Genomic DNA, 27,038 nt, shown 5'->3' with positions numbered 1-27,038 from the left:
AGGTGCGAGGGGGCTCAGTCGTTGGAGACTATAGTGCAGACTTGGAGGAGCCTGCAAAACCCCCACTCACAGAATCACAGCATGGTCAGGGCTGGAAGGGACTTCTGGAGATCATCTAGCCCCAGGTTCATCTACAGCAGGTTGCTCAGGATCACATCCAGGTGGGTTTTGAACGTCTCCAGAGAAGGAGGCTCCGCAGCCTCTCTGGGCAGCCTGTTCCAGTGCTCTGTCACCCTCAAGGTAAGGAAGTTCTTCCCCATATCCAGAAGGAACTTCTTGGGTTGCAGTTTGTGCCCGTTGCCCCTTGTCCTGTCGCTGGGCACCACTGAAAAGAGCCTGGCCCCGTCCTCTTGGCACGTGCCCCTAAGGTATTTGTGTGCATGGGTAAGATCCCCTCGGTCTTCTCCAGGCTACGCAGGCCCAGCTCTCCCAGCCTTTCCTCCTAAAGGAGATGCTCCTTTCCCCTCAGCAGCTTTGCAGCCTCTGCTGGACCCTCTCCAGCAGTTCCCTGTCTCTCTTGAACTGGGGAGCCCAGAACTGGACACTCCAGAAGTGGCCTCACCATGGCAGAGTAGAGGGGGGAGGATTGTAGTAGGAGTAGTAGAGGAGTAGAGCAGTAGAGGAGATGGCCACGTTCCTCCTAATGCACCCTGGGCTCCCACTGGCCTTCTTGCCCACACAGGTTCTGCTGGCTCAGGGGAAACTCATCCGTGCCAGGAGGACACCAGGGCTTTGGCTTGCTCAGTTTTGGGAAGCAGCCCTGGCAGGTGTCATGTGAACAGCAAAGGTGGTGTTTTCTGGTGGAGAGGCGTGGGGCTGTGTCTTGACCCAAAAACTGCTGCTGTTGTGTGTTCCAGCTCAGGCCACCTTGGCCCATCTCTGGTCCCCACTGCTGGGGACACAGAGACAGGAAAGGACTCTGCAGTACCTGGAAAAGTGTAATGAAAACTGGCAGCTCCTAGATCAGCATCTTTAAAAAATATAAATCTGGAGTTAAAATAAGACGTGCTTTAACCCAGAGTAATGCTGGAGCAGGACAGCAGGCCGAACAGGTCTTCTGGCCACACGGGTGTGCTTGACTTGCTTTCATGGTTAGGAGGGCAGGGTGGGCTCCTCACCAACACCCACGCTGACCCTTTCTGAGCAGATCAGTGTCCCTTCTTAGACATCTGCCCACCAGAGTTAGCTTTAAACAATAAATAAAATAGAAGCTCCCTACATTCAGGCAGTCAGGCATTTACCCTGGTGTCCTGTCCCCAAGCACCCAGGAAAGGCCGGGCTGGGCACCCACTGGAGGATGGACAGTGCCACCCCATGGGACAGCCACAGCAGCAAGACCTCACCCACGCTGTGAGTCCCCTGGGTTCATGTGGATGATGCTGGTGAATCAGGTATGGGTTATGCAGGGAGGGAGGACGCAGGTGGCTGACGCAGGCGCAGATGAGTGGCTAGGCAATGCAGGCAGGGATGCAGGCAAGCAGGTGGCTGCCGTGACTCGGTAATGGGCTGCTCCTGCCAGGAAAAGCCCCCAAGGAAGCCACCCTACAGACCCAGGGAACTGCTTTCCATATGGGTCTCCAAGCATTTGTGCACTGTCAAGGAGGTGGGGCAGGGAGGTCTTTCCTTGAGCTTCACTGACTGGGACCTGGCATATCTATTTTTCTACTTTAGGTGGGTTTGGGTATTTTCTCCCTTTGCAAGGAGGGTCTGAAAAGGGAGGAGGAGGTCTGTACACCTAGGAGATGTACTGGGAACAGGTCTTAACTTCATTCTGTATCCTGACTTACTACGCCTCTGGAGCCTGCCTAGCTCCGAAACATCTGAATGTTATTTAAACCTTAGGAGTGTTTTTTTTCCCGCTAGGCAGAGCAAAGGGAAGCAGATCCAGCTCCTCGGCATTTGCAAGCCCAGCCTCTGTCCCAGATGGTGGCTGCTCCCTCCCACCGCCTGTCCCTCGGCCGTGCTGCGGTGGGTGACCCAGGGACAGGCGCGCTCCTTCAGCCGTGCTCTCCGCCGGGGGATGCAATCAACCCCCTTCCCTTTAGTAGCACAGAGCTAATCAAGAGAAATTTCTTTTAACATTTACAATAAGTTTTTTAATCAGAAGAGCTGTTGCTATCCAGGAGACGGCACTTCATTGCTCTTCCTGCACCGGGGCTGGTGGCACTGACACCATTTGCAAACACAACCTTTGCCTTTTGGAGATAAGCGAGAGCCACCGTTTGTTCCCCCGCCTGCAGAATCGTGCCGTGATGCTGCAGTTGACTTCAGCCTCTCTCACTGCACTGAGAAACATAACAGAGTTTGCCAGAGAAAGGATTTTTGTGTGGTTTGTTGTTGGGCTCATTTTTCTTCTCTTGGCCAAGACTCAAGAATTTTCTGAGTAACTTTTCAGAGAATCCGCTCCAGCAACTCAATAGCAATATGCTCTGTTTGCTTTTTATAACATAAATAAATCTGAAGCTCTGCCAAGGAGGAAGGGGGGAAGAAGTCAGGGAAAAGCCAAATGATGGTGTGAGGAATGCCTTTTGGCAGAAGTGCCTGAGTGAAAAAATGAGTGCGTGGACAAAGGAGCACTGAGAGCCACTGGGACAACCGGCAAGTCCATCCCAGGGAGGCTGGGCATCTCCACTTTTACAGGCACACTGCAAAGGACAAGCTCTGGATTCCTTTCAAACCTTCCCATTAAGGTAAGGCTTAAATGTTCTTCTTAAAGCAAATAAAAGTTGTTATTTAAAAGGTATGCAAACATCCACTGATTAGTTACACCATTAATAATACTGGGTGAGATAATGAATGCGTAGGCAGGACATTGGGCATCATTCTAACAGGCTGAGTTAAGCCTGTGATTAAGCTTAGTGACTATTTAAAGGCAATAGTGTCTCTTTAACCTTACTTTGATATGAAATAACACTCAAATGCAGCTCAGTTTATGGCAGAGATGCATTTCCAGTGCGTCTTAGTGCTCAGAAGATGTGGTAGGTTCACCACAGCTCAGTATTTTAAGTAATCCATCACATACAAGGAGCAGATTTCTTTCCCTACATGCAGTGTAAGCTGAAGATTGAATTAAAAAAAACTCTTCTGTTCATTTTAGGCTCTTAAAAATTACCCTGGAAATACTGAAGGAGCAATGAAATGAGTTCTGGCTCATTTCCCCCAGCTGTCCAAACTCTGCAGCCGCGCAGCGGGGGGTCTGGCAGCACTGAGGGGCGACGGGGGAGGGGGGCACGTGCGACAGCTGTGATGGATACCTGGGGCACCGGCTCTCCATCCCACCCAGGACCTCGCTGTGTCAGCTTGTCGGGGGTTACTCTATGTGACTATTAAAACGAAGGAGAAACTGGAAACCTGCTTTAGCCGTGACGCAATTCCCGTTTCGGTTGTGGGAATGCATACGGGTGATATGTACTGTCTTAGACCTTGCTTTTGTTAGGTGAAAAAGCGACCAAGCAATTGCAAGTTTAACTTCACAGTTTCCTCAAGGAAGTTTGGAGATCATTAGTGTGGGCTAAATTCAAATTTTTATGTGCCTGGATTTAATGAGATCATCTGTAAGAGAAAAATCTATTCAGAAAGCGGCAGCAAAACGGCAGGTTCCTGCCCCTGAGCCAAGGTCCCTGCACCATCCTCGTGCCGTGCCGTGCCAGTGTGTGTGTTTGCAGTGTGTACCTGGGGAAGGCCATTTGTTGCAGCTGCTTTTCCAGCATTTTGGTGCCTGCTGCAGTGTTACAGCAGACATGTGCCTCTCCTGCAGGCTGAATATCAATATTTGGAAGAAGATAAACTCTGTCTTGACTGTCAGCACTGCGAGGCATCATCCCCCAAAGGGAACAGGGCAACATAAATCTTCCTTCAATACGATGGGGAGGTTTGAAGGGATTAGGTCTACAAATGCTCTGATATTTCTACCTGAGATTTCACTTATAGGGGAACAAGATCCTGTTTGAAAGCATATTTTAGCTACTTGTATGACAGCAGAGCAGGCTGGCTATGTGAGTGTAGCTCCTTTGCATGTACGTACTTAGTCCTTTTGCTCATTAAAGGCACTCATGATTATTTTACTGATGGTTAATATGGACATAGCTGATCTGCAAAATTTACTCTGACAGCCACCTTTATGCCTGTTTCTTGACGTTTCCACCACCAGCACTAACCCAGGCAACAAATCCTTGGTTTGCTTTGACCATGTCTTTTTAAGGACACTGACACGTCTTTTGGAGTACCACACCAACACATGCTCGTGGCTATCTGTTTCTCACTCATTTTCCATTAATATCCCCGACAACAACAGCTCTCCCAACACACTTCCAAGAATTTGTTCTCCCGTAGCTCCCACTTGCCTTCAGTTGACACTGCTTTCCGTATGAGCTCAGCTCACGCCACAGCCAGGAGTTGCTCAACACTTCTTGGTGTGAAGCCTACAGCACGTTAAAATTACATTCAGAAAGATTTTAGTGATTTTAATTGACCACATTATTGTTGTTTCTTGGATATTAAGGCCACCCAAGTCAATTAGGCCATCTAGTATCATCTTCCCTTATTTATTTCATATATAACTCCTCCCAGCCTTACCATACTGTGCACAGAAGCGTGGAATCCTGGTTATCCTCAGCATCTTACTGCTTAGCTGCAAAGCCTGGGGCTGCGTTGAGGATGATGATGTCTCTTGGTCCCTCACTGCTCAAAGCTGGGCTTGTGCTCAGCACACGAGGTCTCAGTTGCTTAGCTTGCTCTCTTGCAGTAAAAAAGGGGGGAAAAAAATCATTGTTCACGTGTGCAAGGACTGTGCAAATAAAAGCAGCCACTGCTGCTCTAGCTTTTGTTGTATTTAAAAGTAATTTTTTTAAAAAAATGTTTGTAGGTTCAAAGATGCAGACACTTCAGAGAAAGATGAGTGTATTTCAGCAAATTAAAATTCTCTTGTGGAAGAATCTAATTGTCAAGCGGAGGATGAAGATGCAGAGCTTTGAGGTAAGCTAAAAAAAAAAAAAAAGTGAGTAGCTAACCATTGAGAGCAGCCAATCGCTGCCTGCCCCTAAATGCCAATTATTTTTTTTTTTTTAATTAGAAGTTGAAGTACTTTTGAAATGCTTGCCTGGTAATGAACACTTTGACACTTTTTTAGCTGGTAATATTTCTGTCTTTTATGTGACATGAGAGTGCAGATGGGCTCTTTGAGCAGAGTAATTTACTGAGGTGATGGGTGCAATGCAAAGACTGTGTTAGTTAGTCGATGTCTAAAAAACCAGTGTGACTGTGAGTGCCTCTTGTTTATATTTCAGTCCCGCAGAGAATATGCTCTTCTACTGTTACATTATCAAATTCTCCTCCCCGCTCTCCCCCTTGCCTAGGAGTGGATGCTGTCTCTGCTCTTCCTGCCACTGATGTTCATCATGAGCGTGTTCATTGTGAACATCCGCTACCCCGAAGTGCCTTACAGCCACCTCGGGCAGCTAGATGACCCTGCCTATGACTCCGCTGGGGTCACCATCGCTTTTACTCCCATCACTGTCACCACAAGGCAGATCATGAATAAAGTCGCCTTGAACTCTGTAATGATGGGTATGTTTTGCTTTTGAAGTATTTTGCTTTGCCATTTTATTTTTAACCCATGTTCAATGTATTAAATGTGTTTTAGTCGTTCTCCAGTATCTTTGGTCAGTAGAGAAAATTCATACTGAATCCTCCATTCTCACAAATATTTATTCTCTAGTATTTAAATTACTAGTGAGGCCAGTGTGTGCTTGAGCTGTAAAGCTCTGCCTTACCTGATATTCCTATGTAGACTAATACTATTACAACACCTTGGCTCATTCTTTTGAGGTATGCTTCTTCACAGCTGGTGTAGTATAAAGGATTTTGAGGTGCCAGCCTGTCCAGTAAGGAGAACTGGAAAGGAGGAATTGCCATGCTAAAAAAGTAGAATATACACCCAATGCCTGTGCACACATTTCCAGACCTACGGAAGCTCATCGCAATATTTTTCTTACACGCTACAGGTATAAAACTAGAGGCACTGGAAAACGAGAGAGCCCTGGAAGAAGCCTGGATTTCAAATAATGAGTTAATAGGAGTTGTATTTAAGAACAACTTCTCCTATCACCTCAGATTTCCTATTGGCAACGTAGCTATCCCAAATGACAACTTTGGATACATAGGTAACACAAAATGAGAATTTACGGGCGGGTGGTTGCCTGACATGGATAGGCATCACTTTGTTGGCATAATCCATATATATCAAGTGATTTAATAAATTGTTAGGTTGTCTTTTGTTTTGTCAGTGGGCTGCTGTCCATTTGAAGAGTTCCCCATAGTGCATATGCATGCTTATCAACCACTTTTGTATGGAAAACTAATTACATTTCGGTGCTCTTACCTGTGATGCCCTTCACCTTTCATCCTTGCAGATAACTGTTACAACTTCTCTTTGCGGCACTGTTACAGCCCCAGGTACTGGTACAAAGGCTTCCTCTCCCTGCAGTCCAGCATCGATGCTGCTATCATCGAGGTAAATTGAATTTATGTGTATGTAAGTGTCCTTTTATTTTAAACTTGGTACAGGAAAGACAAGTTGTTCCGTGGCAGTAGTAAGGGATGGGCTTGTCAGAAAATTTTGCAGAAAGCCAAATATTTTAAAAATCTTGGCTACCTGAATATTATTGGCAGCAACAATTGAATGAATTGTTAAATGAATGAAATTCAAGCAATGAATGAAAACATTCAGGCAGGAACCTGAATGCAATCAGCAGTTCATGAAGGAAATAACACGTTTTGATTTAATTTTTAAGATTTGTACTAACTTTTGTTTCTTTTCAAAATGATGATTTCTCTTAAAGGCTAGGAACCGGGCATGATACCACTATTTGATTTAGAAAATTTCTCAGATTCCAAAGAAAAGGCAATCCTTGCAGGAGACTGGGTGGTATGTGTATCTGCTGGACGACTCGATTTCAAAGTAGGGACATCTGTCATTTCTCACCCTTCCTTTCCAAATTATTCCCCAAAAGTATACCAGGGCAGGGGCCATTCCACCTGGCTGTGCACCTCCAGCTCTCCAGGCGGCTTTCATGGGGAGAGAAACAGGACCCTATGAGCACGAGTGATTTGAGTCTCTGGATCCTTACCTCTGGACAAGCTGAAGGATTTATCTCTCTCCATAGACAAGGGATGGAGTTTTGCTGAGGTGCAGACACACAACCGCGTCAGATGAGCCCTTCCCACAGGGCTTTATTGCATTACTGGTCGGTGTCTTCTATAAAGCTGCATTAAAAAGTAAATCCAGGGGTGTTGAATCAGAAGGTTCCTTATATAAGTACATATCGCTGCAGAAAATCAAAATACTGAGATGTTGACCTTGAATTCCTTTAGATGGTGGCAAATCATTCTGTTTGGGAAGAAATGAAATCAATTGCTGGTGTCCGTATGAAGTCCCGGGGCGTCATCTCCTTGATTACGCTAGAATACAGTTATTTCATGATTACTATCGTGATGTGTTTCTCTCCATTCATGTATTTCTTATCAATGAATGTTGTAAGAGAAAAGAAGAAGCTCAAAGTATTGATGAAAACGATGGGGCTGCAGGATATTGCATTTTGGTGAGTCCTTTTTTAACTAAAGAAAATTTGCCAAAAATCAGTATACCCCTAGGCACTTGCATAGTCCGCTAATAAGTTAAATGAGTTCATAAGGTACTCTAAGGACAAACCAGGAGGGCTGAACATGTCAGTGGTGTATTCTTCTTCCTTGGGTATTTCCTCCTAAGGTGGATCACGCTATCTGCTCTGCCTAGGATGTGAATGAGTTGACCCTGGGAAATAATTAGTATTTTAATTTTAAAGCAGTTCTGACATGCAGATGAAGTTGTAACAACAGTTCTTCATTAAACGAAAGTGTGATGCCACTTTTCCATCCTCAGGCTCTCCTGGAGTCTGCTGTATGCTCTTTACGTGATGGTCCTCTCCTGCCTGCTTACAGCTGTCGTGGTGCAGGATGCTTTCTACCTCAGCAGCTTCCCTGCGGTCTTACTGCTGTTTTTCCTGTATGGCCTAGCATGTGTAAGTCAGGTTTTAAAGCCAAATTTTCCCGCCATGTGACTTCTTACTATGTTGAGCCTAAACATTACTCCAGAGCCTTTTGCACAGTGCGCAGGACTGTACCCTTTGCATGGTCATATTAATATTAATAGCTGAGTGGACTCTCTGAGGCAGCAGTGGTGATCTGAATTGCAGCCTGGAGGTCTGACAGGCAGTAGGCTGGCTGTAAAAGATCCAGCTTGAAACTCAGATCAGCCCACCAAGGAGGACTTTAGTGTATTTTATTACATGGACTCAGCTCACCAGAGCTCTGTTTGCCTGGCAAATGGAAGTGCTACTCTTAAAGCTATTTATTTTTTTCAGTGATTGAAGGAAACTTCTGTTCTTACAGATCCACCTGGTTTTCATGCTCTGCTCCCTCTTAAGGACCTCCAAACTTGCCAGTTCCTTTGGGTTCCTCACCACCTTTCTCTTCGGATGCCTGAGCCTCGCAGTGCTGATAGAGAATATTCCAGAACCACTGAAGTGGTTTCTCAGTCTCTTCTGTCCTTTTGCATTTAATGCTGGCATTGCAAAGGTATGGGGTGCCATCTCTGCAGCTGAACCCGTAGCTTCTGTCCTGGGTGCGTTCGGTGGGGATGGAGTACGTTTTGTCACAGACAGTGCTGTGCTTTGCTGATAAAGGCATAGGAAGTCACAGTCTTCATTTTAGAAGACCAGCTTTCCTACATCTGTAAAATCCTCAGGTACTTCTTGCTCATATCAGCTTCCCGTTGTGAAACCTCCATGCCAGCCTAGTTGCTGTTGGGCAGAAAAGTGGGCTCCAATGCCCCCATTCATCTAAAAAGCCAATGAATGCAAAGAAAACCACAGCCCTCATCACAAATAATCTGCCATTGTGCACTTCTGTAGCATCCACTGGAACCCGAGGAAGCTCCAGCAAGCCCATCGCCACACACAACAGCACCATTATCCTCCAGGGCTGGACCCCAGGCACACAGGAGTTGACTTGGGGACATCAGCTCGTCGCTGCCCGCTCATTCCCCTCTCGCTGCGGCAGCTCTTCCTGGCAACAGAGATTGCACAAACCCAATTCAAGACTCCTGCTGCAGCCATCCTTCCTCCATCCCTGCTTGTGATAATTCTGTGGAGTTTCCCAGTTTTCCTTCAGTCCTATCTCCATAGCTCTGAGCGATACTTTCTAGCTCCAGTTTTTTAATATCTGATTTCCTGACATATAAAAATCTGCCTGGGAGAGGAAATTTCTGCAGCAGCAGAAAAGAAACAGCGTTTACTATTAATTTACCATATGGTTAAATCAATCACTATGTAAAATTATTCTGTCCTTGTTGTGACTGTTACGTCAAGGGTGCCAATATTATGTTTCTTGAATGATTTTCTATAGAACTCTAATAATTTCTTTTGCTTCTGTATGTGTGAAAACATAACATCTCTGCATGGAGTAAATTTATTTCCTTTCCTCACTAGAAAGAAAGGTAGAAAAATCAGTCAGAAAATTCTGGATTAACAAAGTCAATTGTGTCCATGGATTGATGCCATGTACATAATTTTCCAGACCGAAAATTATTCTTCTTTGTCCTTTTATTTCAGATTTTCCATTTAGAAAAATATGGAATGGGTTTCTCTTTCTCTAACCTTATGGAGGAATCATACTTTTTATTTTCAACTTACATTATGCTGGTCTTTGACTCAGTCTTGTACATGCTGTTGGCTATGTATTTCGACAAAGTTCTTCCAGGTACGCTTATGATCACACTTTCTTCTTCTATATTTTTGATTTATATGGATTGCATGTGGTATCTTCTCCAAGAAATCATGGGCTGCTCCATCCTCTGAATTAACCAAAATAGGTTTTGGTCGAAAAGAAATGTATTATATTACTTGAGTGACTTTTCTGCCTATGGCACACACTGGTAATACCCAAATCAAAGATCACAAAGTATTTAGTGTTTACTCTTTCTAATTATACTGCTGTTGAACTGTTTATGAGAAAATAGTACAAGAGTGTGTGTGGGGGGAGTTATTTTAATGAATTAAGTAAAATACTGAATTCATTAGATACAGCCCTGAAGCCAACCTTCTTGTCTCCTCTATGCTAGCTCCAAACCTCTTTTTACAACTGGATAAAGTACCAATTTTGAGGCAACCAAGTACTTATTAGAACCTCCTAAATGGTTAGTCTAGGATGGTGTCTTTGCTGTGGCTTCGGTTAATGACAGGTCATCTTCTTTGCTTTCCTGTCAGGCAAATACGGCATCCCAGATCCTCCTTTTTTCTGCCTGAAGCCCTCGTACTGGGTGCGGAGCAGGAAAGGCTCCACCAGGGAGATGCCCAGAACTGCAGCGAGCCCTGAGGAGCTCCTCGGTGATGACATAGAGCCGATGCCCCCCGAATTCATGGGGAAGGAAGCCATCAGGTTAAGAGAGAGGAAATTGCCATTCATGCTTTTTGAGTTGGGTGGCTTGGGTGTCATGCTCCCACGGACCACCGCTTCTGCCATCAGCTTTGTTTTGACTTACCCAAGCTGTTTTCATGTTCATGAGGCTCTTGCAAAACACTTTATTTCACAAAGAAAAAGTAGAGATAAAACGTAGATGAGATAAACAGATAATTCAGGCTGGTCACTACTGGTGAAAACTAGAAAAATTCAGATTAAAAACTAACAGGGTTTTTTTTGCTGTGGACTTTGTTAAATGTCCGTTAGGGACCCCAAGGAGAATGTGGAGGGCAGCCTGTTGTAAACCAGCCACCTGTTACCATGGGCTTCGCCTTGTCTTTGCAAGGCTTGGTGCTCCGGTGCTGTGTGCCTCATGCTGGTCACCAGCGATGGTCACTGCCTGGTGATGCTCACGCCCGTGCACAGAGCATGCTGAACCCTGCTGAACCTCAGGCCTGCTTCTGAGTCTTGCTTTTCATGTCACTTCTGTCATTTTAAATTAAGGGCCATAAGAGTGAAAAAGGGCACCAGGGAAATGTATTTACAGGAATCCTGAAATAATATTATTCTTACCTTCCTTTTAGGCTCAACAATATCAAAAAAGCATATAAAAAGAAGGACAAGAAGATAGATGCTTTAAGAGGTATGAAATCTGTGATACTGATTGCTGTTAAAGATGAGGAAAAACAGTGCAAACATTTCAGTCTGTCAAAGAAATAAAACCACACCTGCATAACTTTTCAAGCTATCTAAGATATTAATTGATGCAACTGATTACTACTTTGTTCCATTTTTACTGATATTCTATTTTTAATATGATTAAGGAGTAGAAAGGGTGGGATTTTTTCTGTTGTGTTTCTGTTTTTCCTGTTAAACACAAAGCAGCTTCTTACACTGTATTTAAAGGTTTGCAGAACTTTGCCCTACATTGCTTAATGCACTTTTGGCTAATTATTGCTACTTAGTTCTTACACTTCTTGACTTGTCTTGCCTTCAACAATGAGTTGAAGGTGAGTCAAGCCTCATTTCTTCCCAAACGTGATGTTGTTTTCATTGAAGGTTTGTCTTTAAATGTTTATGAGGGTCAGATCACCGCTTTACTCGGCCACAGTGGGGCTGGAAAGACAACACTGTTAAATGTGCTCAGTGGACTCACTTTGCCTTCTGAAGGTAGGATGGCAAAGGGTGGGATGGGTTGGGCTTGATGCAAAAGCTGTGAAGACCAGTTCATCCCACCCCGCCACATTTATTCCTGTAAACAGGCTCTGCAACCATATATGACTACAGACTCTCTGAAATAGGAGATAGGGAAGCGATTAGAGAGATGATCGGCATCTGCCCACAATCCGACATACAGTTTGAAGTCTTAACAGTGAAAGAAAACTTGAAAACTTTTGCAGAAATCAAGGGCATCAAGTCCAAGGAGGTAGATCAAGAGGTAAGTGTGTGTTCCCCTGGAACGCATCACCGTGCAGCAACGTCAGGCTGTAGGCAAACCCCACGTTGCTGTAAAAGCTCCTTTTGCGGCTGGGAAGCTCAAAGGGTCCACCTGGCTGTGTCTTCTGAAAATCAAAGCTGGTGTCAAGCTTTGACCAGGTTAGTAGGCAAGTTTGTGGTCCTGATGCAACCACAGTGATTCCTCTACTCAACCCAAGGAGATGAGGGGATGCTGCAGCCCCTGTAGTGGCTGCTTCTGCTGGTGGTCATAGACCTCGGTACATGCTCTTAGAAACTGTGCTTGCAGTCCCAGCCAGATGTCCTTCATGGCTGATAAAGGATGGAAGGACAACTGGTGCTGAGAAGGGACATCCTTGTGCTGTTCTAGGTGCAAAACATTTTGGAACTGCTGGATATCAGTAACATTCAAGATACTCAAGCTGAGAAACTGAGTGGTGGGCAAAAACGAAAGTTATCCATTGGAATAGCCATGCTTGGAAACCCCCAGGTAAAGCAGCAGGCACAGCTCTGTAACATAGGAAAGGGTAAGGTCCAACACAACTAAAACGTTATGCTTGGCTACGTAAAACTTGGCTAGAGGTTCGTGCATGGTTTCAGACCTCTTTAAAGCACTCATGAAATAAATAAATTTAATAATTTAACTTTGTTAAATTCAAAACCCATTTTGCTAACCTAGTTTTAAAGCAGATAAGTAGTTCCACAGTTGGACTTGATGATCTTAAAGGTCTTTTCCAACCTAAATGATTCTATGAGTCTGTGATTCCCTGACCTCTTGCACAGCTCCCACAATAGCTGCCCTTGCACAAAAGGTGGCCTGGGTCTCTTGCCTTCAGGAGCTGAGGCTCCCAGGAGAACCCAAACCCAAAAGATGTGCTTTTGCTCCGGCAGTGAGGAATTCCTGCTTGCACCCTTTCTGCAGGTTTTGTTCCTGGATGAGCCAACGGCTGGGCTGGATCCCCTTTCCAGGCACCAGGTGTGGAGCCTCCTCAGGGAGTACAGAGCTGGTCGGGTGATCCTGTTCAGTACCCAGTTCATGGACGAGGCCGATATCCTGGCAGGTAAGCGCAGGCTCAGCCTAGAGCATCTCTGCAGAATCACCCTGGAGCACAAAGCCAAAGCTCACATGAGGTTCAGTTGCAAAAAAAAGTTTTGAACCACTGCTCTACAGTATAAATTCCCTTCGCTTTTTCTTTCTTTAGACCGCAAGGCTTTTATCTCGCATGGGAGGCTGAAGTGTGTTGGTTCTTCTCTGTTCTTGAAGAGAAAATGGGGGATTTGCTATCATTTAAGGTATCTACTTCAGCTCCAGCAGCTGCTCTCTGGGCACATGCATGTACAAGGAGCCACCAGGGTGACTGTAAGGGGGAAACTGTAGACCAGATGTCAAAACAATAAAACTAACTGAATTAATGTTCAGTTAAATTAATGGAAGCAGCACTTTACTGCAGAGTCAGGAATAAATGAAGCACGCTGGAGCTGTCTTTTTATGCACCCTAGCAAATAGTGGTGGGTGTTGTTTGTTTGGGTGGGGTATTTTTTCAAAACTAAGCATCTGGTTTTCTTCAACTGAACAGGATCCATGTCAGCGAGTCTTGTGACTTAGAAAGCGTGACATCTCTGGTTAAACGGTACATCCCCAACGTCATATTCTCAGGACACAGTCAATACGAGCTGAGATACAAACTGCCATTAGAAAACGTGAATAAATTCCCAGGTGATGTATATTAAAATACTTGAGAATTGTCCATAAGGAAAAAATAATCACGTGGGGAGGGGAGAAGAGAAATAAAGAGGGAGGTTTTCTAGAGGAATCACATAAAGGCTTTAGAACTGTTGCATTTTGGTCTCCCCCCCACAATTCTAGCATCCATATGTTTAAGATGAAAACATGCAACAAATGCTTTTCTACTGTTTCTAATGAAAAACCTGGCAGGCTAAACTGGGCTACCTGTGTTACTGAGAGATTATTTTTCTTTTTGTTAAACGAGAAGATAGTGACAAGAGAAAACTCCGTACAACTGGTACCGCTCCGTACCTACAGCGGCACCAGGCAGACCCTCACTCACCATGTCCATCACGTTCAGTCTGACGGTCCCGCGGATGCATAGTCTGAAATGCGGGTGCTAAGCAGAAAATCATCTTCAATCAGCTATAGATCTGGCAGCCTTGGGTTCCTCCAGACCCTTTGTATCCTGGCAGCTAGCTGCTTTATCGTTTTCCCTGTCTCACTGGAGATGCTCCAGTCAGGTTGACTCAGCTGAGCCAAAGTCTGGTCTGGAGATATATGCTCATGTTTGAAACCTCGAATGCACTTGTATTGCAGATCTGTTCAGCGGCCTCGACAGCTGCTCTGACCAGGGAATTGTCAATTACGGAGTTAGCATGACAACCCTGGAGGATGTCTTCCTGAGGCTGGAGGAGGGAAACACAGCAGATCAAGAAGGTACCATCGTGGCTGCAGCTATACAGTGCACAGCCAGGGAGAACGGCTGCTTTGCAATAACCCTGGGCATGCCTCCAACAGTTGATTACTGGGTGGCTTTTAATTTTTCACACATTTCGACTCAGAAGCTGATCTTAGACATAAACATGCAAAACTCTCTGCAGATGAGCACGGGGAGGAGTGGGCAGAGGCAGGACAGCGATGCCCTGATGAGACAGAGCTGGGCTCCCTGCTGCTCTCGGACACCAGGAAGGCAGCAGTCAGCGGCTCAGCGCTCTGGAGGCAGCAAGTCTCTGCCATGGCATGGGTGCACTTCTTAAAGCTGAAGAGTTCGGTGAAAAACCTGCGGTCAATGTAAGTACCAAAATGATTCGCTTTTGCAGATCTGGAACTGGCCACAGTTGCAGCAGTGGGGAACAGTTTTCCCTGTTTTGATAAGCATTTGGATTAATTAATATGAGGTCTGGGCTAGGAATGGTCTTGGTAACCTGCTGTCAGAGGAGAAGAAAGCTTCTTCCTTTGCAGTGCCAGCAATACAAAATCCCCCTTTTGTGCTTTTTCATTTCTATAGTGAGTGGTTTATGCAAGGGAAAACCATTTTCTTTCTGAAGAATCATTTATAAACACTTTTATTTCAGATGCAGGAAGAAGTTCTAAAATGAACTAGTGTGTACAGAGAAAAGAGGGAAAAATACTACTTTCAGACTTCTTTAATGTTTTTTAAGCTTCTCCCTTGTTACCACTGTCTGAATTCACTTGGCCCCGCTGTTCTTAAGCTGGCATTTCCTGGCGGGGCACAAGAAACACAAGGGAGATGCCGATTTATGAAAAACTGATATCTTAAGGAAGTTTGAAAGGCATTTAATGGCCCTAAAAAGTTGAGTGCTCCAGATCTGAGGTCTTCTCCCTGCTAAATTTTGAGGGCTTTTGTGAATGAGCAAGGTTTGAGACTTCTGAAATTGCCAAAAATTTTTAACAGAGAGTCAGGCAACTTGAATATAGTAAACCTTTCCTAACATGCAAATGCATTCTGCTGAATATCTGTTTTCAGAGTGTTTATCCATCTCTTTCTTAATGTAGTTTGCTGCTCTATGTGGTTTTTCTACTTCCCCTGGTTTTGCAACTGGCCCTGGTTGCTGTCTGGCAGAGTGTGAATGTCTGGGAGCTCTCATCTGCGCGGTACTTCTTGCCCCGAGGGAAGAGGGCTTGCTCGGAGATGACCAGCCTCCTGGTCCAAAACAACACAGGTGAGGGCAATGAACCTTCCCTCATCCTTTCCTATTCTGGGGCTTCTTGCTGTTGCAAAGGAAAATAAGTGAAAGAGCAGATGGTTGTAGGACCATGGGGGATCTAAGGGGTGATGGTTTCAAGCATAGGCATCATTTTTAAAGGGTTGTGAATGAAGCCCACTTTGGCTTCAGCAGCTGGTGAGATCCTGACACAGTGATGTGAAAAGGGATGTCACAGCAGATGAGATTAGAAGGGACACAGTTCTTTCCCTGCCCCAAATCCAGACCTCTGTCCGAACAATTTCTGCATTTTCATAGTGTGGGATTCTCAAGCCAGGCACCATACACCAGTGAGGGCTCACTAATGCTGAGTCAAATTAATGGTCTGCTCCCAGAGTTATACCTTCAACATTCCTATGAGTGCATGCTATTTTATGTTATTTGGCCAGAGTATGATACTGTTGGCTTCATCAGACCATCACAAAGGAGAATATATTTTGCAGAAACTCAGCAAAGGCAGAAAAAAATGACAATGCAAAAATTCAGTCAGTGCGACTGAAATCCATTAACTTCACAAAAATTAATGTGCAATGATCTGCCACATATGTGCTCTCTGATGTCCACGGTTATTAGACTTTGTCTGTTTTTGTTTGGTGGTCATGGATTTTTTTTAAAAAGCAAACCATCAAAGACTCTCTTGTTCAGTGTTATGATTCCTCTGCTTTTGGCTTTCACACCAGGCACAGACATTGAAGACTTCATCCGCGTGCTCGAGAGCCAAGATCTCACAGTGGAAATAACAAACGAGGAAAATATCACTGAGGAGCTAAAACACAATGGGGCTATTAAAGTGGCTCGCAAAGGTCAGGTGAGGACTTTTGTTCTCTTCCTATTTCTTCCCAACCATTGAATAATTAAGCAAGGTGCCTCCATCAGCTCTACCTGTGGGACGGTCCTGTTGCATAAAGTCCACAGTTACCACGATTTGAAAGTGTTTTAAATAGTAAAGTAAATGCTAGAGGAGACCTTATCTCCCTCATCCTCCACATCAAACTTTACATTTTTGTAGCACAGCTATACAGACTTCCAATACCTCATAATTTGTTCTTTTAGCAAACAAGGCATAAACAAAATTATTCCAGGCTTGGATTCTCCTGGTATGCTCCTTTTCTACAGCTGCCCTGCAGATGAGAAAACCCAAGCATTTTCATCTTGTTTTCTTGCTCTTTGAAGAGCTACAGGTTTACCGTGTTATGCCACATGGAGGCCGTCAACTGCTTCCCAGTGCTTGTGAACATCATCAGCAACGCTCTGCTGAGAGCCCTCAATTCCACCGCGCACATTCGGATCTGGAGTCATCCATTTTTCTCTGTAAGTGTCAGAGCCTGGCAGCCAGAAGGTGTCAGAAAATAGTTCTGAAATCTGCTTAAGGTCTCAGATTTTAATGGGAAGCTGTGTGGGGCTGTCTGTATCTGCAAACCCATCTCCCTCGGTGGTAGCTCTGGAACCATCACGTTTGACTTCAGGAAAACAAGCTAATTTTTCCCTTGTGGGTCTTGAGGGCTGCTGCATGGAAAGGGTAGCTGGGCGGGTTTCTTCAGGATGTTCCTTATTCTCTACGTCATGTTATTCAAGCTGCGGCACATCAGTTCACAGAAGAGAGCTCACCACAAGTCTGGATGGAGGAGTGGGACCTGCACCACCCATATCTCCTCACCAGTGGCAGGCATTTTGCAGGGCTGTGGTTTGGGGAAAACTTTCCTCCTGCCAATATTTGGTTTCCAATCCCACTTTGTCTTCATACTGCCCTGTACTTCATGAGAAATGCAGTAAGAGGAATTGTTGCATCTAGCCATTACACTGTGAACGTTTCCTATAAATGCTTTCTTCTTCTGTTTCCAGATAGGTGATTCACAGTTCTGGGATTATTTTATTTCTTTTTACCTTGTTTATATGCTGTTGTTATTCCCTGGTTTTCCTCCTCACCTTGCAATGGGCTACATGCAGGATTACAAGGTAAATTCCTTGGAATGGAGCAGATGTGGGGTGGGCAGAAGGGGTTACAACTGCATTGCCACAAAGGAAGTTTGAATATGATGGGCAGCTTGAGGTGTTTTCCTCTGTATTGCCATGTGCAGCTTTGCAGCCATCACAAAATGCTAAAAGACAAAAAGAGGTTGAATTTTACCCTGGTATCACAATGATAACAGCTTTTTGTTAGCTTTTTATTTCCTGGAGCCATTCCCACGGGTGCTGTTGGCCAGCCAGACACCGACAATAAACTGTCCTTTGCATCGTGCCTTCCCAGGTGGGAGCTCGCGCCCAGCTGCGGATCTCAGGGCTCTTTCCCTCGGCATACTGGTGCGGCCAGGCACTGGTAGACATCCCACTGTGCTGGTTCCTTCTCTTCTCGATGTTTGGGCTTCAGTTCGCAATGAGCAACGTTTCCGGGAGCATCGACAACCTCTTCTTGCTGGTACACCCCATTCTGGTGGTTGCTGGTTCAATAGGGAGGGACTGGGGTAATATTTTGAGCATGTGTAAGGGTAGCTGAGACACCGTGGGTGCAGACGGTGCTGGCACACCCCTGGGTCCCAGAGGCTTCCTGACCTTCTCCTTGTTTCACCTCCTATCATTTGTGTGTTCTCAGATGGAAATAAAAGGCAATAAATCTTGCCTTAATTTTGCAGTAAAATTGTGGCAATTTCTGAATGCCTTGACCTTAACGTATGATTATTTAAACTGAACTGCGTTCATAGATATATAGGTTTCTGGTTGTTTACATCACTCCATTTTCTCCAGTGAAAGCCTTGTTTTTCCTGTAGATCGTGACTACTTTTGGCTATGGAATTTCTATCATTCTCTTCATCTATGTGATCTCCTTCGTCTTTCGCAACGGATGGAACTGTGATTTTTGGTCTTTTATCCTCGTAGTGGTAAGCATGTGGCTGGGTGATGTGCTGTAGGGCTTACAGAAATGTATTTTGCGATCTTAAGGATGAACAAGAGGTCCAAACACCCAACTATAGACGCAGAACATAAATACGGGCATGTGTTCTATAGCAGTCAAGTCTATATTAAATTCATGTCATCATGTTCTGTTCCCACAATCCTGCTGTGGCACAGGGAAATGCTTGGATCTACCCTGAGCTGGGGCAGGAATGGAGGCAAAAAAAGTTATTTATTGCTCTGTTTGGCACCTCACATCCAAGAGGTAAGGTGCTGAGACATGAGCCATCAGGTTAGATGCAGATAGCCCAAGCCTGACCTGGAAGAAGATGAGTTGTTTGGCATGAGCCAGGATGGGAAAGAACAGGACAGGATCCTGTGCTTTGCTCTTCTGCTGAAGCATCCCTGTGTCTGGGAAGAAGTTTCCCCAGCTGACCCAAACGACCTCAGGCAGAGGTGGATGAGGACCTCCTGAACCCTCGTTGTTTCTCGTCTTTGTATTTTTTGTCCATTTTTAGAAATTCAACAGGGAATTGAAAAGGTAGACCCACACAATTTTTAAGACCAGTGAGGAGTGCAACGCTTCCCATCAGCTAAGTTATCCTCTTGTTTTATTTCTAGGTATGTTTTGTTTCTTACATCATCAGCAGAGTCATGGATTTCTCAATTGATCCTCAAGTCTCCCTCTACGTTATGTCTCTCCTGATTCCCATATACCCACTGATGGCTGTAATTATCAGCCGCCATCAGGTAAGTGGTGGCACTGGGCAAGGAGAGGCACGCAGCGCAAAACACAACTCTGTGTCCTCGTGAGCACAGTCATGGTAACGTTATGCTGCGTTCTGGGAAGGCTCATTAGTTTCCTCTAATGGGTAGGATTTTCCAAATGGCCGGAGTGCATTGTTAGGTGACCATTTCAGATCACATCTAGTTTTTCCAGCTGTTCATTATGGCTAGGGGCTACTTCTTGCGCAGCTGAGCTGCATCTGTAGATTACGGATAACACTGTTTCCATGCAAAGTTGAGCAATTTGGCTTGAACAGTCATAAGAGAAAACTTGAAGTTACGCATCTGACTTTGCATGGAAACCGTGTGAGAACTAAGAACACTCACAAGGTGATTTACCCCATGTCAACTGAGGGTGGTCATGGAAAACCAGCTAAGAATTTAACAAAACCCTCCAGCTATGTGCAACACCGTTCATGAGCCGTAAATGACTTGGGAATGAAGCTGAAGTAGAAGAGACTCCTCCTCTATCCTGTCCCACTCACCTCCATCTCTTCTCCACTGGAACACCAAAGGAGAGGGATCCAGGTGTTTTCCTGTGCCGGGCCATTACCCCTAGAAGGAGATGCATGAACTGAGTGCCATGCTTGTCATCTGGTATAGGACTGGGATGCCCAAGTAAACATCTGTATTTGTTCATCTGTCTGGTGAATATTTTGGGTCAATCAGAAGGTTTTGTACATTTTCAAATTATATGTTGTTTGCTTCCAAAATTAGCCAGCACTATACTGAAGAATTACAGGTCTTCATTGTGTTGTTTTTATTTATTTATTTATTTATTCTTATAGATCTTTATAGAAGATGCTGACATGTTTGGTGTGACTCAACAGCATGATGTACTAATAGCTGTCTTCGCAGTAAGAAAACATTTAAGATTATTTTTGTTTAGGAATGTGTGTCTTCTAAACCCCATCCTCAGTTACAAAGAAGCAGGCAAGAACCCTGAGCTCATTTCATGCAGAAGGAGGATCTCGGTGGGTCTGGATGGCAGATCACCTTCCTGTGCGAAAATAACCTCACCCCTTTGAAATGGGGAAGGGAAAATGGAATAAGCCCAGATCACTTAATGCTGCCCCATTACTTTGTGAATTGTGTTTTTCTTCCACCATGGGTATTTTCTGCAGTATTGGTAAGTGATACCAGAGTTCAAGATCCTCAGGATTACCCTCAGTTTAGATGTTCATGGAATTTATTTTTGCATATTATGTTTTCCCCCCACATATTTTATAACACTGTCACCACCTTCTCGGTTTCAGCCATAGGAGGATGGAAGGCAAGGCTGTTTAATGTGACAACCTTTTTTTTTCAGCCTTATATCCATTCCGTCGGTTTCATTTTTCTTCTTCGATATTTGGAGATAAAATACGGAGGAGCAGTTCTGAGAAAGGACCCAATATTTAGGTTTGTATCAACATGCATGCACCACGGGCGTGGGAGGTAAAATCCTACCACATTGCTTTTCCTTGAAGACAACATTTTGATCAGCTTTCGTTGCCTTTGTGTCCCTATTTTTCAATATTTTTTTTAATACTGGTCACTTTTCATAACTGAAATAGGCACTTAAATACTACAGTGTTATGCTCATGTAAAACATCACTCAGTCTTGTTAGTACCTCCCCACAGTGCTGCCTGTGCTGTGTAGGTGTACCAGCTTTATTCTTTGTATAACAGAAAGGTTATAAATATTAAATAAATAATAATAAATTAAAAAAAAAACCAAAAACACAAGAAACATTGAACCAGAGGGACATTCCCTCTAGGTCTATCCAAAATGCATTGGTGAAGAAACAAGGGTAAAGAACAAAATGCTGAGGTGAATCTCCTGGGTTTGTAGAATCTCCCCAAGGAGAGCAAGCAGCCACCAGCACCCTGAGGAGCTCGAAGAGGAAGACGAAGATGTTAAAGCTGAAAGAGCAGCAGTGAGAGATGCCATAGCGGCTCCAGGCCAGGAGGGGGTATGGCTAAGCGTTGTCCTTGGTTTATTTTATACCAGTAAGAAGCCCACTGGTGAAAAACAAACCACCAGGTATCAGTAAGTGCAGGTCCGTGCTCTGGCTTTGTTATTCTCACTGGGAAAACCAGGCTCCCAAACGTGCAGTGTGGGTCCCATCCGGATGGAGAAGCAAGCTGTTAAGAGGAATGTGGACAATAAAGTGCCCTGTTGCACCTCATATTCTCAGTGAACTATAAAACAAATTCAAAGATCTTTAGAAGGTTTTCTACCTTTTTTAATGGAAAAATATTACTGAAATATTAATGCTATCTGGTATAATAGATTAATCTTTCTTCTTCCTCCTTGCTTTTAGAAATCAGTCATTATTGTCAGCAATCTGTGCAAGGAATATAAAATAAAGCAAGCTGGTTCAGTTTTTAAGAAGAAGAAGAAAATGGCCACCAAAAATGTTTCCTTCTGTGTTAAAAAAGGTGAGAACTGGAACTGTTCTCCTAGACCTTTTTGGAGCCCTGATCACACCCAGAGAGTTAATTCTCTGCAGATTCTCGGTTAGCTAAGCAATGACATAAAGGTCAAACCTATTTGCTCTGTGGTTAAGGCATGTTCCATCTGTGGCTGATGTGTTAACGAATGACATGATGTGGATGCATCCTATTAGTTATCATTGACTCTCCATTATCTAAAATAACACAGCCCCCTCTCTCCAAGAGCCACTTCAGCAGTGGCTCCTGAGAGACCTGGGAGCAATCCTCAGACTTGCAGCATCGCTCAGAGTTATAACATTACAGGCTCCCAGAGCATATATTTGTATTCTTTACTTTTACATGATCTTTGATATTAGCAAGCTCTTTTACTTTTTTTTTTTTCTTTTGTGGGACTGTGCCTGATGTATTTGTCAAATGGAGAGTCAAATAAGAAATTATATGTATTGATTCCAGGAGAAGTATTAGGACTTCTGGGGCCCAACGGAGCTGGTAAAAGCACAGCTATCAAAATGATTGCTGGAGAAACGACACCGACAGCTGGACAGGTAGGAGGCATCTGGAGGAAAGAGATAGATCCGTGATAAAAGTGCAAGTGCAAACCTTGCACCTAGGCTAAGCTATATATTTTTTCAAGGCATTATTAGTGATCAAGATTCTAACTGAATTCATTGTGCTATTAAGTAATGCATTATTAAAAATATTGTGACCTACTTCTAACTTGGACAAGCAGGTGCACCTACCCTATTTGGCCGTGTTTATATTTAGAAAACATGTCAATGAGGGTTGCACAATCATTCCCCTGCTCTTTGGGTTTCCCCATCTAAATCCCAGTGAAGCCCGCGATCTTCCTCTGCACCAGACCCTTGTATCTTGGCAAGGCTCTATGAGAGCAAACCGACCAGCCTGGTTGCGCAGGTGCTGATGAAGAGGGGAGATGGAGCAGACCCCCACCCCCAGGACCACGCGCCCGCCTTCCTGGGGTACTGCCCGCAGGAGGACCCGCTCTGGCCAGACCTCACCGTGCACGAACACCTGAAGGTCTATGCAGCCGTGAAAGGGGTGTGCAAGGAGGAGATGGCTGCTGCTGTCAACCGGTACGGATGGAGGGTGCTTCCAGGGGTTGGTCAGTGGTTTATTCCCTAGTCCTAGGGCATGGGGAGGGGACCAGAAAGTCAAAATTCACTGTGAATCACAGCCAACCTTGGAAAAAACTCAGGAAATGGAGCTGCAAAAGTGATTTTGTGCTAAATGCCGTGATTAAGAGAGTGGGTTAAGAAAATCTCCAATTTGCCTAAGTGCATTTAGTGGGGATAAATTTACCACTAATGTCCTTTTAAGTATGTTATCTTTAGGAAGCATTTCTGAAATCTCTGGTGTTATAGTTTGGCACTACAAGAAAGGGTGCTTAAGCACTGCCTACTCAGCTGACACTGGCAAGGTGGAATGGATTTATAATGCTGTTGACAGTAATGATGGGTTTAGAAAAGAGCTTGTGGCTTATTCAGTACACTTTGCTTCAAATATTCACTTAGATTTTAATAACACAGTAAATGTTTAAAGAAAGCAAGCAGGAGCCAAGAGCAAGGGGAAGAAAGTTCCTTTTTCTTATCGTTTTGGGAATCCGTGGTAAAAGTATTGCTTTGGATTAAGAAAAGTATTCCTTTTTTGCTTATTCCTTTTCCCCGCAGAATAGTGAATGCTCTGCAGCTTCAAGACTATTTAAAAAAGAAAGCCAGAAAATTATCTGCTGGGATAACCAGAAAGGTGTGTTTTGTTTTAGCTATAATGAGAACTGCAATGCTGACAGCACAAATCAAAAAAACCCTCCGTGAGCAGAGGGACCTACCTGTGCTCTGAGCTACCCAGGAGAGCATCATGTTGGCTCCCACGGTGGGGTGATGGAAATCAGCCTTTCCCAAAACCACGTTTCCTAGGAATCAGAACCTCGATTCCCATAAATGAAGTGATGCTGTCTGCAGCTCTTTGTAGACAGAGGGTCAAACCTTTTGCAGTCCCTGGCACAAGCCCCTTTTCCTGTTATAGCTGTGCTTCGCCATGTGCATGCTGGGCAACCCCATGGTCCTGCTCCTGGATGAGCCATCAACTGGCACAGACCCCAGTGGGCAGCGCTGTGTTTGGTGAGTAGGACCTCAGGCACTCTGCCACCACGGTGGTAAAGGGGTTGGAAGACAAGAGGAGATGCCTAAGGTTTGGTAAAGTGTTTTACCCTATCTGCAGTTAGCTGGCGCTGCTCATCACATGCCAGTGGTTTTATTGGAAACTCCATTTTCTTGGTTCTCTATAGCTAAAGCAGGAGCAAGGGGAAAGAAAGAAACATTTTACCTTCGTCCTTGTTCCAAACTCGGGGACAGTCATATATGGGATTTGGAAGAAGTCACAGAGGCACCTAAGTCAAAAATATTTTTTTTTCATTATTTCCAAGTATTACCATGTGCACATCAGTCTAAAATTGCTGTATGTAAAGCTTTTACACTTGTTTTATGGGAAAAGCATTTGGAAAGACAAAAGTATAAGAGCCTGATATTCCTAGGGAGTGTTAACTTTTTCTTCTCCCACCTTGTCCTCAAGGAAAACGATTCGTGCTGCCCTGAAAACCAAGGAGTCGGGAGCCATCCTGACGACGCACTACATGGAGGAGGCGGAGGCAGTGTGTGACCGCGTGGCCATCATGGTGTCTGGGCAGCTACGGTGGGCAGCAGCACGGCCGGCACGCGGCGGAGCCAGGAAAGGGTCCATGCAGGGACAGGGGCTTCTCCCCCTGCCTCACCTACCTGAGCCCATCGCCATGGGTGTTATGAAGTGCTCCTTGCGATTTCACCGGCTGTACAATTCGGGAAGGAGCAAATGGTGGGGCACCCATGGTTTCACACTGACAACTCTCATTTTTCCTCCCTTCCCTGCAGGTGCATTGGCTCCATTCAGTACCTGAAGAACAAGTTTGGCAAAGGCTATCTGCTGGAAATTAAGGTCAAGGATCCAGAGCACACTGATCTTCTCCATGCTGAGATTTTGAGGATTTTTCCAAGTGCAGCTCGTCAGGAGCAGTAAGTACAAAATATGGGATGAACGGTGTTTTCAACACTACCTCATCCCTAAAATGTGCCCAGTGTGGTCAGCAGAAACGGGATCTCAGTTGGAGAGGGATGAAGAGCTCAGAGTCCCTGTATGGGGATCTGATTTGGTAATGTCACCACATCCAACCCTGTTGTGATCCCTGCAGCAAAATATCCATACATCCATCTCATGGCGTGACAGAAAGTTTTAATCCCAGAACCTCGATACAGAGAAAGAATCCCTTTTCTTCTTTTTCTTCAAGGTTTCCCTCTTTGCTAGTCTACAAGGTCCCAATGGAAGATGCACTGCCCCTGTCGCAGTCTTTCTGCAAACTAGAGGAAGGTAAAGGCCAAAAGAAGATGACTTTTTGAAAAGGTGGAACACAGACTGCTAATTTTTGACTCTCCTTCCATTTCTCCACAGCCAAACGAAACCGCAACCTCGAGGAGTACAGCTTCTCTTTGAATACTCTGGCTCAGGCAGGTGGTTTCGAGGCTAGACATGCTAAAGGCGTGTGCAGGAACAAAAGCCATAGTGAGATCCAGGCTGGTGCAGGAGCAGAAGGCTGCTCCACTGTGTGGGGGTGGTGGGCAATGGGTCTTTTACTGGGAAAGTGGTGAAAAATGGTTTGGCTCTTTTCACAGCTGGGATTTAGCATGGTGGGAACAAGTCTAGGCAAAGTGTTGCTACCTGACTCCACTCACTGGGGCCAGGCACACCACACATCCAGGGGGTGGGTGCCCTCGGTGGATACCCACGCCCAGCTTCTGTTTGTTCCTGAAGCTGCAGGTTATTGCTGCTTGTACAAGGCTGGTGGCAAAGATGAGGAATGTTTATGTCAGTCCATTGGTGGGTGAAGCCTACTCTATGCATACACCTACGGGCAGCCAGTGCCTCTCAGCATCTTATATCAGAGAGCACTGCAGGTCTGAGCTGCTGTGTATGTGCTCCCCACACAAAGCTGCTACACACAACTCTCATAGGGGTTGGGGAGCTGTACCTCCTGCAAAGGAGCATCGCCGTTTCTACTGAAAGTCAGAGGAATAATCAGTGTTATCTTGCCCATTTCAGGTGTTCTTGGAACTCTCCCGAGAGCAGGAAAAGGATAATTTTGATCTGACTTTGGATGGAACTTTTGAATGGAAACAACTTCAGCAGGAGGACTGTTAAAGGTCTAAGATGTTCATGTACACATTACTCAGTATTAACCCAACTGATGTGATACTGCACATATTTACTACCGTTATCAGCATACCACAAAGAGAAGGAACAGACTGCCTTTCCAGCAAGCATCAGCTGAGGGCTCCTCTCTGATGCAGAAGACGTTTCACCTGGACTCTGCTGGTGTCTCGCTGAGCCCTACCCCAGGCTGCCTTTCCAGTGTCTGGTTGATGAAGTAGTGCCTGCCCTGGTGAGAGCTCTTGTCAAGCGTGGGGACAGAAAGATTTGCAGAAAGAAGGGTCATGCCCCGTCTCTGGGGACTGAGGCTTTGCTCGGGGGATCTGGGTGCATCAGGGAATCTGGACACGCTGCCAACCTTCTGGGCCCCTCTCCCACCAATGTATGGGACTATTTCCCTATTATGTGTTTAATAACATCCTATTGAAATTTGCACTCTATTTTTATAGCCTTCCAATAAATGTCACTATAGAAACCACCGTTACTCCCTCATATGTCATCACTGCTGTGGACCATCAGGAACAGCTGAGCAGCTCAAACATCATCCCCTGGGGATGGAGGTGGCTGAAGAGGGCCCAGGGCTGGTGGCCAAGTGGTTGTAGTCACTCATGTTTACTGTCTCTGTGAGCCTGGCTCTGCCAGTGCACTCACCCCTGCCCTCCCTCTGCACTGGGACCAGTGCTTTTCACTCCTCCCTCCAGAAAGCAGCCTGGGTTGTTCAGCCTGGAGAAGAGAAGGCTCCAGGGGGGGCTTATTGCAGCCTTTCAGTACTTAAAGGGGGCCTATTAAAAGAGGGGGGCAAACTTCTTAGCAGGGCATGTAGTGATAGGACAAGGGGAAATGGCTTCAAACTGAAAGAGGGGACAATTAGATTGGATATTAGGAAGAAATCCTCCCCTGTGAGGGTGCTAGGACACCGGCACGGGGTGCCCAGAGCAGCTGTGGGTGCCCCATCCCTGGCAGTGTCCCAGGCCGGGCTGGACGGG

The 27,038-nt window shown here is 45.1% G+C and overlaps 1 protein-coding gene across 3 annotated transcripts; it reads left to right on the top strand.

The window, feature by feature from the left end:
- Window positions 1-1,955: 1,955 nt before the first annotated feature.
- Window positions 1,956-26,531, top strand: LOC101922139 (ATP-binding cassette sub-family A member 10-like). 3 transcript variants are annotated; one of them, XM_005237514.4, is made up of 39 exons: window positions 1,962-2,690; window positions 4,865-4,974; window positions 5,355-5,565; window positions 6,003-6,161; window positions 6,411-6,511; window positions 7,372-7,598; window positions 7,919-8,057; window positions 8,428-8,613; window positions 9,648-9,795; window positions 10,302-10,473; window positions 11,079-11,137; window positions 11,554-11,664; window positions 11,757-11,932; window positions 12,320-12,439; window positions 12,872-13,010; window positions 13,152-13,242; window positions 13,527-13,666; window positions 14,276-14,395; window positions 14,560-14,749; window positions 15,476-15,642; window positions 16,365-16,492; window positions 16,858-16,995; window positions 17,527-17,640; window positions 17,933-18,100; window positions 18,450-18,560; window positions 19,195-19,323; window positions 20,148-20,216; window positions 20,669-20,760; window positions 21,194-21,314; window positions 21,666-21,783; window positions 22,252-22,343; window positions 22,714-22,892; window positions 23,487-23,562; window positions 23,842-23,936; window positions 24,388-24,507; window positions 24,723-24,863; window positions 25,136-25,215; window positions 25,297-25,352; window positions 25,945-26,531. In XM_005237514.4, exons 2-39 carry the CDS (start codon window positions 4,873-4,875, stop codon window positions 26,041-26,043), a joined length of 4,884 nt encoding a protein of 1,627 aa, XP_005237571.3. In that variant the 5' UTR covers window positions 1,962-2,690; window positions 4,865-4,872; the 3' UTR covers window positions 26,044-26,531. The 3 variants fall into 3 exon arrangements, with proteins under 3 accessions (XP_027642689.2, XP_005237571.3, XP_027642688.2); XM_027786887.2 differs by lacking the exons at window positions 1,962-2,690; window positions 4,865-4,974; window positions 5,355-5,565 and having other exon boundaries at window positions 6,113-6,161; window positions 6,411-7,275; XM_027786888.2 differs by lacking the exons at window positions 23,487-23,562; window positions 23,842-23,936; window positions 24,388-24,507; ... (2 more) ...; window positions 25,297-25,352; window positions 25,945-26,531 and having other exon boundaries at window positions 1,956-2,690; window positions 22,630-22,766.
- The last annotated feature ends 507 nt before the right edge of the window (window positions 26,532-27,038 follow it).

Source organism: Falco peregrinus, chromosome 2, assembly GCF_023634155.1.
Source record: "Falco peregrinus isolate bFalPer1 chromosome 2, bFalPer1.pri, whole genome shotgun sequence".
NCBI lineage: Eukaryota > Metazoa > Chordata > Aves > Falconiformes > Falconidae > Falco > Falco peregrinus.
Note: the sequence above shows the minus strand (reverse complement) of the source record. Positions and strands in the feature narration are given on the sequence as shown.

Bases quoted from the DNA above. Each gene is read 5' to 3' on its own strand.
- LOC101922139 (XM_005237514.4), top strand. From the start codon at position 4,873: ATGCAGACACTTCAGAGAAAGATGAGTGTATTTCAGCAAATTAAAATT. The intron at 7,599-7,918 runs GTGAGTCCTTTT...TTCCATCCTCAG, and splicing joins CTGCAGGATATTGCATTTTG to GCTCTCCTGGAGTCTGCTGT. The intron at 23,937-24,387 runs GTGAGTAGGACC...CTTGTCCTCAAG, and splicing joins AGTGGGCAGCGCTGTGTTTG to GAAAACGATTCGTGCTGCCC.